The following is a 12,638-nucleotide window of genomic DNA, read 5'->3' as shown; positions in this document are numbered from 1 at the left end:
TATTCCTTGTCATTGCGACAAGATGATGATGTTTCATACAAAAGAAACAAACTAAAATTCATGTACAAATCGACTGTAGTAACATAATGTGAAGAACAATCATTTTATTTACAACCAGTGTAGATTTGAAAGTATTAGAATTTTCTAGCATTTTACTTAAAAATTATTCAATTTTTCCATACTTCACAAAGATGTTAACCAAAAAATGCAGAATTGATACCGTTATGTTTAACATGAATTAAAACAGTGCACTTTACTATGAATGATGAAGATGAAAGCAACAAACAACTGAAAGTGGACACCCTCCCTTCCCCCTTTGATATGCAGAAATAACAATAATCGGTTGTTTTAACAACCATCTGATAAGGGTGGAGTTGAATACACTAGTGACATTGTTTTTGGTCAAAGGCATGTTGATTTTTCCGAGAAAAGAGACTCAGAAAATATTCCCGCAATTCAAGAGTATCGCATATCATTAAGAGCTGAAGAAAAGCAAGTCGCCACCCTGGATTTGAAGAGAAACAGTTTAACTTTTGTCGGTAAAGGATATCTGACCGTAAGTACTATTAAAATAATCATACTTCAGTTGTATTTAACTGTAATGATGACTAGTTAATTATGACAATGCTACATTAAAAGTAAACATTGAAATAAATTAAAATTAAAACTATTAAAAATATCAGATCGCTAAACATATTGAAATACAATGATTTTGTATAATTAGCAAAACATGTGGTAGGACTCTTTCAAATTTCTTGTAGGGGAACAAAATAATTTTCCTAGCCAAAGCCTCATAAAAAATAAAAATAAAAACAAAAGAAATTGGGCAACTTAAATTAAAAGAAACCATAGAATATCAAGCAACTATATATTATCCATGCCTTTTTTCATATTTACTTCATGAAATCTTAAAGAAAATTAATTCCAAGAAAATTTTAAAGAAAATTAATTCCAAGAAAATCTTATCAGTTGACGTTGTTCGAAATTCACCTTAAAAGTATTATCGTTGTTGATAAAATAGAAAATGTCAATGAACGAGAATGCATATCAACTCAAGAGAATCTGTGAGACAGAAGTCAATACTATAAAGACATTATGTAAGTACATTTTTTTATATGACCTCATTTTAATTTTTAAAACAACCCATTTAAAAATATCATTAAAAAGAATAAGAGTAATCCATGTTATCGTTTTTATGACCTAAAAGTATATGTCAGCTTGTACCTTGCAAACTAAACACAAAATTTGACCAACTTAATGAAAAATGGGACAAGTAATTAAAATTTTAAAGTACATAGCACAGTTTCCTTATCAATGAATGTTACCATAACGTCTAGCAGCCTTGCTAACATACCAGCATGTTTCTCAGACGTAACATGACATTAACATTCAGATCCCAACAGAGAACTACCGATGACTATGAATGAACACAATGAGAGTAAGGCCTTTTCTGGCGTGAATGACATCACCTCCCACGTGCGACAGACACCAGAAGGTATCGTCAGCCATATAACACGGATAATGTTTCCTTGTAAATTTCATTTGCATTAATGCATACTGGACATCAAACAAATATTTTTCTAGACATATAGAAAAAAAGAATTGGCATTTATGTTACCTGTCAACTGCATTAAAAGCAGTTGTGGGAGGACCACACAAAAACTATATATGAATTTGTTTTAAAGACCCATTAATTTTCTTTTTTGGAAACATTTGATTATTAATCTCTGACAGTACTTTGACTTTCATTTTGATGTTTCTGTGCAATAAAGAACAACTGCAGTTGGTCTTTCCTATTATAGCTCGCTTTTTTTAAATAATAGAGTGTGTGTAACCTGTGTTTTGTACTTTCTGCAGCAAAGTAAAGAAGAAATAATAACCTTTGCTTGTTTTCTTTCAGAAAATCTGAACCAAATTGACAGATTAGAAATGCAGAAGTTTGAGGATCTCGACTTGAAAGTACAATATAATAACGACAGTGGGGTTATAGTAGAAATGAATGGTCTAGTGTACCCTGTAGACACAGGTCTGGACTTCGAAGCCACCATGGAGGATCTCTATATTTATGGTGCTCAACCTTTAGATCACATTTTACTGCTTAAACATTTCTAAAACAAATTAAGCATTATTGAAAACATTACTGACAGTTCACACTTCATTTTAAGAAAATTATATGATAGTAAAAAGAGAACGCTGAAGCACCTTTAGCTAGGATTTTTAATGGGTTTTAATCGGTTTTCTAGTTGCATGCTGAAATTTTAATTTCTAAAATTGCAATCTTGTATATGAGTACTGAACTTTGATCAGTCTATTGTTAAAAGTTAAATTTATGACCCTCTCCTGCAACCCTTTCAAAATGATATCGACAACATTGAAACCCATAATTTATGGGTTTTTTTCTGGTAAAAAGATACAAGATTTCGACTTTAATTAAAGGGTAACTAAATTATATTATTACAATATTCCCAAATTGATATCTAGATATTTAATATATTTCAGATGATCTGGTGTTAAAAAGAAAGGCAAACAGGAAAAAGAAAGCCCCCTTACCTGGTAAAGGTCCGTTCTTTTATAAATGTTCAGGCGTTCTTTTTTTAAATAATATTAAATATGAAATAATATAGAATACATAAACATAATGTCGAAAAGATATGCTACATGTGTTTACATGTTGATTAATACAAAATGAAATTATTGTTTCTATGCGTTGTTGAAGATCTGCAATATATCCTATAATTCCAGAACAAACAAATTGTCGTCTTTGGGAATTCATACGCGACCTTCTTTGTAACCCACGATATAATCCAGATATCATCGCTTGGTCAAATAAGGATGAAGGTGAATTTCGTGTGGTCAAAACCAAAGAAATTGCCAAAATGTGGGGAAAAAAGAAAAACAACGAAGGCATGACATATGAAAAACTTAGTAGAGCTTTAAGGTATGTAACTCCAGTTTGACATAAAAGTGAACTTGTGAACGAGTTATTGGCCGTTTTACATTATAACCAAGCTTGTTGATATTTTTTCAGATATTATTACAAGACAAAGGTCTTATTGCCTGTAATTGGTAAACGCCTTATATACCAGTTTGGTCCGTCTTCTTATGGATGGAAGTAGGCTGCTTGTGTGATTTACACAGAATATCAAAATTAATGAAAAAGAAATTATTCCGCTAATTATTTTTATTTTATACTAAAAGTATTCTTGTTTTTCATCATCTTACTTCCCTATGAGAATTATTTTAAGGTGCCGTTTTCTTGTAAAAAGCAATATTTTTCAAGTATTTGGATATCTTTTTATCATATATCAAGGACACTCTGTATTATAGTAATTTTATCATTATCGTTGAGGAGTGTTAAATTACTCATACATCCATGTATAGATAGTAAGATCATCTAGCTTACTGTCTGTTACTGAGTTATATTTTATATTATTGTATTTTGAATTTATGATTTATCATTCTAACAAAGAATTGTATAGATATGAATGTTCACATTTCGTCATTATGTATTTAAGATTTTTTCCTGTACATTGTATTTCATTTTTCTACATGCATACAGAAATTGATCAACTAGTTCATCACTTTATACACTGTATCGCAATATGATATAATATATGTATATACAACTGTTGTAAAATTTTTTAATTACAACATTATGCTAAATTAAAATCGCTGAGTCTCAACCTAGAATTTTAAATGGGAATATCACACCAAGGCTGTATTAACTCGACTATACAGGGACATGGACACAATTTCAGCTAAAAATTTCACATTTTTTTTTTTTTTTTTTGGTTTACAAATATTTGACTGAGGTTTTTCTTATTATCATCAAAAGAATGAATTCCAGTTGTCGATATACAAGAGAGATTTAGAGCTCTTAACCTTTGTTATGTAAAAGAAGCCCATACCATTTTTCTGTTTACATAGGTTAAATAAACTAATATATGTTCCATCAAAGCAGATTTTTTCAATAAAGAAGGTAATACTATTAGACAATTTCTAGCGATTTGCTGTGTTTTATTATACCTAAGTAAGATATTTCTATATGTTAACAAAAACAAGTCATGAGCCTTGTTTACATTTGAAGTTTTAAGCTCTGTATCTCTTTTGAAAATCAACAAATGATGTTCAATTTTTTGCTGATCATTTGAATTGCCTTAGTTAGGATTTGTAAACAGTAAAATTCGTTTTGAAAAATTCAGTTGAAACTGTGTCCATGCCCTTTAAAACATTATTATTATATTATTCAACAATAAAAGAGCGAGGTTTGCTCTTAATTACGTGTCTCTTGTGTATTTTAGTGGATATTTTTTCTGAGAGAAGGAATGCGAGACTTTGGAAATAACACTATAGAACATAAGACAACACAGTAAAATCTATTTTTGATTGAATGGGGGTGGGTTGGGGGGGGGTTCATGGATGAATAAATCAGCACACTCTCATATATGCACCAAAGGATCATTCTCGTACCGGGTATATCCATTATTGAATTAAAAAAAAATCATATTTGGTTATAAGATGAAGTTAAAGACAGTTATGAAAAAAGTTTATGAACTTTTTGAATGACACTAGTGTATGCAGAATTAGATTTATATATTAGTTGTAAGTTTTTTTTCATTATTAAAGTTTACTTTAATGCAATCTTATATTACATATACATTTTGATATATCTGTCCTTCCTTAAAAGTATTAAATATATTTTGCTCTCCGAAAGTGGATTTAAACTTGTTTATAAAATGTATATTGGTTAATTTGATCAATAAACAGATTTTACAATTGTTCAATTCGTGTAAGTAAACTTATTTACCGATTCCAATCATAATATCAAAAATTATAACATTGCGGAGAGAAACCATACTACAGTGTGTTTATTTTTTTTAATAGCAAATTTTTTCTATGAAAACGAAAATTCTTCTGCATTTAAGGTTTAACGTTAAAATTTTGCTGTGGGATGAATCTTTCGTGATTCTAGATTTTTAGAAGGTGACTCTGAAAAATGCCACCTTATTAACATACAATTTCAAACAGATTGCACCCTGCGCTAAAGTTTTTCAGATAATGTCAGAAAATACAAAAGCATTGGATTTCATATTTCAAAAGAGCTACTGTTTCAAAAGAACGGATAAAAAGACAGCTGCAATTGGCAAGAAATTACAAAAAATCAAATAGAACTAATTGTTATTTTTCAGCCAAGAATATATTAAAGTTCTAGCAATTGATTTGTATGAAGTATGTTTTAGTAAATAAAATAAAACTCAACTGATGTAAACAAATACTTTTAAATTGTATTTTGATGTCCCAACACACAAATATTACATTTAACAATGTGACCTTAATTTGTCCATGTGAGCTTAAAAAGTTTGTTGAGCTGTATATTAGTTGTAAGTTTTTTTTCATTATTAAAGTTTACTTTAATGCAATCTTTGACTCGGGATTTTGATATATCTGAGGTCCTTATCAAGTATTAAATATATTTTGCTCTCCGATTATAATTTAAACTTCTTTATAAGATATATATTGGTTAATTTGATAAATAAACCTATTTTTGAATTGTTCAGTTCGTGCAAGTAAACTTATTTACCGATTCCATTCATAATATCAAAAATAAGAACTACTATGTGTTACATCTTCTGAAGAGAAGTAATAATTTACTGATTGGCAATAAGTATGTCGTAAATTTCAACGACTGCCTCCCAAGTTTTTCTCAATATAACTCACCAAACAAAAGCATTGAATTTGAGCTCAAATGTTTGTTAAGTTAACTTGAAGCATAAATGTCTTTACATTTACATTTAATTAAAAAATGCTCCCAAATTATTATATTATAACGTCATGTACTTGTATTTGTATATGAAGAATACCCAATCATATATATTTATGTTATTACATACTTATTTATAAAGTAAAACTTTAATATCTTACCGTTTGAACTTGAAATAAGACAATACAAAATCTGACTTAGTAATTTTTCTATTGTCAAATTCCCTTATTTTGTTGAACAATATATGATTATCACTTATTTTGGAGTTTATATATGCCAGTTTTTTTTTTTCGATTTGACAGAACTCTATGTACAAATAAAATTTAAAACGAAACAAGCTTTTGACAAATACGATTTGATGATTTGAAGATGTCAACATTCTTGTTTAAAGTCACCTTTTTTTTTTAAAATCTAGGCTTCATACAATGATCTTTTCAGCAAAAAAAAAAAAATCGTTAAGTCGAAAGGCTATTATTTTCACATTGAATTGTCTATGCCATTGTCCATTTGCTCGGTCATGAGAAGGAGAACACGGTAACAAATTGACATAGGATTCTTACTTATTTTTTTTTTATTTTGTAAGGTTCATATTTGCCTTGCTCTCATATTTTCTTTTGCTACAGTGAACGTTTGAGCTTGATTATAATTCATTATCTTCATATTTCATTTGTAAGATGCTTTCCACATCCCAAAAATGGCTGAATGCGGAAGGGTAAAGAAGACCAAAAAAAAAAAAAAAAAAAAACTAAATAAATAAAGCTCAGAAGAAAGTCAGTTAGAAATTCCTTTTAAAAATGATGTGTAGGGGGACCTAAAGATAAAGTTTTTAAGCCAACTTTTAAAAAGGATAAAGATATCTAAGAAGTAAATGAAATCTAAGAATATGCACTTTTAGAATATGTGAATAAATACGATTTTCCAAACAGAGTCGGCACGTCGATCTTTGTATCCTTTATGAGTTCCAAATTTAAAATTTTTTTGTGAAATGCAAAATAAATAAATAAATAAATAAATAAATAAAAAATAAAAAAATAGAAAAAATAATTTTTAAAAAAGTTGTGTTCTTTTCGTCTTTGATTTCGGTTGAGCCGATATTTATGTTATTTAAATATATTTCATTCAATCTTGTCACATTATTTCATTCCCGACGATAAATTTAAGTCCAGACTTTTTAATATCATTGACAGCTGCCTTTTCAATAAAAATGGAACACGTGAATTTACCTACCTGGTCATTGGTCATTTACAAAATTATTTTGTTAAAACACATTCTGATTGCACACACAAGTACTCTGAAGTTGACATCAAAGAGATGCTTGAGTTTCTGATTGACAATATCTATGTGGTTTTGGAGACCAGGTATTCCAACAATTGCCTTCCCATGGGTACCAATTTTATTATTAGCAGACCTATTTTATATTCATATGAAGCAGAATTTGTGCAACATCTTATTGAAAAGAAGAAAACACTTGCTGTGGCCTTCAAATCGACATTTTATATCAGTTGTCAATTAACAATGGTAATTTCCATTCCTACGTCGATACGATATATTGTGGTGAGCTTGAGATAAAAGATACCACAAAGTCTGACACATGTGTTTCATACTTGGATATTTTACTTGAAAAAGACTTAATGGTAATCTAACAACAAAGCTCTATGATAAACGTGATGACTTTAACTTTTCTATCGTCAACTTCCCTTACTTATGCAGCAATATACCTTCATCACCTGCATACGGAGTATATATATCTCAGTTTTTAAAGAGCGTGCTCTAATGTACAATTTCTAAAACGAGGTAAATTATTGACAAGCAAGTTGATGAAACAAGAATATCAGCAGTCTCGTTTAAAGTCATCATTTGAAATAGTACGATTTGTCAGCAATTACAATTTATCATTGAGTCAAATGCTGACTCGTTTTTCATACTAATTGTTAGTCCATTACTGAAATTTTTTTGTGAAATACAAAAAAATGAAAAAGGCTGTGTTCCATGGCACCTGATCCCACCTCTGATGTTCGGTTGATCCGATTTGATGTTATTTTGTATTGTTTAATATATTTATTGAATCTTGTTATCTCATTATTTTGATAGAGTTATGAAGCAACATCTTTTAATCATAAAAAAAATATTTAAGTAGACAACGCATTAATTGAAATAATAATATTTGTCATTGATACACATGCACTTTTGTGAGTCATTTTATTTAAATAACAAATAAAAAATGAGTATGTGGCTTTAATGATGATATTTCCTTGAATATTCCCTCAACACTGGTACAGTTGTAAACAAGTCCCAAAATCCTAATTTTCTGCCTAAAGTTTATGAAGGCATTAATAACTCACTATTTGTTCAGAAATATTATTTGGAACAAAATGCAAGAGTATTTCACATCATGCAACGAAAATGTTTCTCAAAGGTTATAACCGCCTGCTTCAAGGTTTTAATTTTTTGAAAAAATAAATCATGGCATTTTAAAGATCTTGTTCTCGGTCGTTTGTCGTAGGAAAGTGTTAATGGAGGGTGAGATCTAAAACTTATATGCGTAGGTGTGCACATATTTTGACGTATACATTTGTTATTTGTTTGTTGAAATTAAAAGATGATTTTGCGACCAAAAGTCAATGCCTTCTTCAAGATGATAAGAACACTTAGTTTCCTTTCCCTCTTTGGGTGAAGACACATTAAATAAATCTGATGAATTTTTTTTTTTTAGTTCTGGCGGGTATAAAATTTTGAAAAAAAAATTTGCCAAAGTACTCTCTACTAGTATCTACGCCTCATCATCACGTAATTAACTTTTTTCTTACTAAATTTGAAGCTGGGGGTACGGGTCATTTAAAGAATTTCTCTCATTGACATTCAAGTGTAGACAGCTCAAGGGAAAAATTGCTTAAAATCATCAACTACTTTCAATTACAACTGAATTAACATTTACGATATTATCATCACACCTCTGAAGACGAGACATACGAATTTGCACGTATATGGTGTCTATATTAATAACTCAGAAATGCAACTCATCATATAAATCTGAAGAATGTTTGATAATTTTTTTCAGGAGAAAGGTAAAGAATAAGAAAAGTACATGTACACGTAGGCCTAATCGACTTACAAAATTTCAAAAAAAAAAAAATAAATAAAACCTGAAAACACCGGGCATAAAATACTGACCTGCGAAGTTTCTGAGGTTGGAAGAGGTGTCTAGAAGAACTAAGCATCCCTTATAGATCGGACACAGCCGCCTGGAGCTGAATGCATTGATCAGGTAGAAGGAATATTTTCTGTAGTTGAATTGAATGTAAAGTAAGACTTAATAGCAATTAATATACAGTGTATAGCACATAAGTCAAAATACCGGTTCGCGGTGAAAATATTCGCGATTACGAGGCTCTCGCGAACTTCGTGAAATTTCTCGCACGCGATTAAAAGTTGGTTTGTAATAGACCCGTCCTCACAATGTTTTAAACCAGAGTGTTGAATTTCTGTGTCATTAACTTATATGTCAGTAGTCTACCTAGCCTTAAGAATTGATTGTACTCAAAACATGCTCTTGAGTACTTTATAAATTGAGAGACATTTTCATCATATGCAGATGATAGGGGAATATTACAACATAATAAAGAATGAGTTATTGACTTTAATAAATAATGATGATCCCTTGTTGTTATAAATAAAGGTGTATCCACCTGTTTTAATTTTAATATCTTTAATAAAACCTTTACCTGGTACCGTTCATATTTCGGAAAGCAGCTTTGACTCATTATTGGTTCAGATAAATTTTAGGAAACAACAGCATTTTTCTGCTTATGTCACAGCCATACAATGTTTAAACAGACAGTTAAAAGTCTGAACTATCTACTTACAGTTGGATTCAACATTTTGAGTTTTATTTCAAAAAGGTTATGTCGCCTTTAAGATAATCAGAATAATTTAAGTCTTGTCCATCTCTTTGACTTCAGTGATTGAAAAAATAAATTTACCGAAATAAAAATATCCTTTTATTTTTATAATAACATAAAAATTTACAAAATAACAAGAGAAAATTCTGGTTCCTGTGTACATAGAAGTTTTCAAAACAAGATGCATTTTAAGGGAAAAAAAGAAGTACATCCACTCCTGACACAAGTTAAAAATTTGAAACTGTTTGCTCAAATTTAACTAAAATCGTTTAAGGTGGGCTGCATTTGTCTAGCTTAATTTATTGTGCCAATTTTTTTTCTATTTGGCTAAAAGAAGAAAAAGGCATTGATATAAAAAAAAAAATCAAGTATGAAAGGACAAATTTACAATAAAAATCAAATATGCTATACATTTTAGATGATGAGATTATGCAGTGAAAAAAAATTATTTTTAATCTTTCTTTTTGCATCTTAAAATTAGACACACACAAAGTTTACAAGAAAAACAATTTAGAAAACATGTACCTGCCCGTCAGATTCTTTCACTTCAAACGGAAAACAAGACAGTTAGTCTTAAAGGCGCCAAAAGTAGAACAAAAAGGAAGAAAGGTCAACGCTACGCTGCCTCCAGATTAGTCAAATGATACCAAACATCTGATTATGACATTGTTTATGTAATTTACAGAGACAAAATATTATTCTATGGGCATAAATAACGTTTATGACTAAGTGTATTTATTTGCATGTTTAAATTTGTAAATGCAACTAAGCATAGTATTATTTTTAACAACATAATTTATGAGATGCTTTACTCCCAAAACACATGGAAAGAGGTTACAATTTAACATATGACAGGTACCAAAATACGGAAACATTTAAACTGTTTTGCCAAAATCATTTGGTTTTATAATGCTCATATTTAACGGATGGACATCTTGATACTAGTAGTTGTGTCCAAAATAATGAGTACTTATATTGATAGAGTATAGGAATGAAAAGAATAAACACCAAAAGATGTCACTTAAAAACATATGCATTTAGACAATTCATTGTGTTATATGAAAGTTTCTTTAATTTAGCTTATAGAATAAAGAGAAATACATAATTTGTTGAAGAAACAGTAAAAACAAAACAAAATAGTCTCTAAATGAGAAAATATTGTTTTCCTGTTTTCCATCATAAATCAATCGTATTCTTTTATTGATAATATAATTAACACAACTCATAGTCAGTGTATTGAAATAGTTTGTGTGAGACAAAGTATTTATTGCTTACAATGTAACATTACAGATTTACTGGAGACGACTGAGGTTTATTGTGTGAAATCAACAATAGAAAAAACTATTTAATTTTATGCCATATATAACTTATATTGACTTCAGTGTACATGCCAGGTTTTGAGAAAATCTATCGTTTAGGTATTTTTAAGCTACCGTCTCAAAATACAGGTACATTTACTATGGGTTCATATATGTATAGGAAAGTGCCATATTTCGCACTTTAAAGAAATTATACAAGTACTACAATAGCCTTTTTGCTCAAATTATGATATCTATTGGAATTCCCATGGGTTCCAATTGCGTCCCGTTTTCAGCAGACCTATTTTTGTATTCATACGAAGCAGAATTTTTCCAGAGTCTTATACGTGAAAAGAAGAAAACACTTTCTGTGGTCTTTAACTCGACATTTAAATATATCTACGACGTATTGTCAATTAACAATGGTTATTTCCATTCTTATGTCGATACGATATATCCCGGTGAACCTGAGATAAAAGATACCACAGAGTCTGACACATGTGTTTCATATTTGGATATTTTACTGAAAAAGACGTTAATGGTAGTCTTACAACCAAGCTCTATGATAAACGTGATGACTTTATTTAATTTATCATTGAGTGAAATGCTGACTGACGTTTTTCATACTAATCGTTAATCCATTATTTATAGACTGGATTGACGACGGATTTTTCCATTATTTCCCTATCATGACAAGGAGCACACGGCGGGTGTGACCGGTTGTTGCAAACTCCTCCTTGGTTCCTGATCCCACCACTGATGTTTTGGAGGTCCGTGTTTGCTCTGCTTTTATCTTGTATTGTTTTATGGACTTTCGAGCTTGGATACTGTTCGTTATCTCCATAAACTACATACAGCTCAATGCACTTTTTAAACTCACATGGTTTTTCGCACAAATTAAGGTCACATTGTCATAATGCAAAATTGTGTAACGTTACAACAAAATTTATTTTAAAAATAATTTATAACTTAATTTTGATCATATTCCATTACTTTAAACATAATTCACACATAATAATTGGTAGGATTTTTATATTGTCTTGGATGATATATCATGAGAGTTTCCAAATGGTTTTTTCATGGTTTCTCTTCAAATGCAACTGTCTTTGTATCCATTCATTTTAAAGCATACTTTTGCCTTGCCTTCATGCAGAAACAGTGCAATTCATGTAATTTCTGTATTTTCCGTACATTAATATGACACTAAGGCGCAAGATGATAGAAGTATTTCTCATCTGTTCGACTACTATCGTGCTAAAAAGATGACATTTTTTCAGGTTAACTTCCTGAAATCTAGCATCATGAAAGTTACCTACCAACACAAAATTTGAAAGTTTCAGACCATAAATGTAAAAAAAAATCTTTTCAATATTTACAATTTACTATGTTGAAAGATAAACAATACTTTATTATCCTATCCTTTCACATGATTTCTTTATGCAGTTTTGCCATTTTTCGGCGCTGCATTTCGACAAAACCATGACAAGTATTGAAAATGTGCAAAGTACCTGGTAAAATACTCATCTGTAAGAAGTCAATTTGAACTTTTCAACCAAATAGTATCAAATAAAGTTCGATTAATTAATTTGTAAATACCTATGATAGAATCATACACATATAACATCATACGATTTATGAACAAATTCCCTTTTAGAACATTAACTTTTAAAACTTAGATAA

The 12,638-nt window shown here is 29.8% G+C and overlaps 1 protein-coding gene across 1 annotated transcript; it reads left to right on the top strand.

Annotated features, from left to right (window-relative positions):
- Nucleotides 1-440: 440 nt before the first annotated feature.
- On the top strand, nt 441-3,154 carry LOC134252703 (ETS homologous factor-like). Its single transcript, XM_062735209.1, has 6 exons — nt 441-556; nt 1,394-1,495; nt 1,901-2,068; nt 2,500-2,559; nt 2,743-2,938; nt 3,029-3,154. Exons 2-6 carry the CDS (start codon nt 1,414-1,416, stop codon nt 3,114-3,116), a joined length of 594 nt encoding a protein of 197 aa, XP_062591193.1. The 5' UTR covers nt 441-556; nt 1,394-1,413; the 3' UTR covers nt 3,117-3,154.
- The last annotated feature ends 9,484 nt before the right edge of the window (nt 3,155-12,638 follow it).

Source organism: Saccostrea cucullata, unplaced genomic scaffold (genome assembly GCF_032062105.1).
Source record: "Saccostrea cucullata isolate Sc308-1 unplaced genomic scaffold, CSIRO_AGI_Scuc_v1 ctg99, whole genome shotgun sequence".
Lineage (NCBI taxonomy): Eukaryota > Metazoa > Mollusca > Bivalvia > Ostreida > Ostreidae > Saccostrea > Saccostrea cuccullata.
The sequence above is the reverse complement of the archived record's forward strand: the minus strand, read 5'-3'. Positions and strand labels throughout refer to the sequence as shown.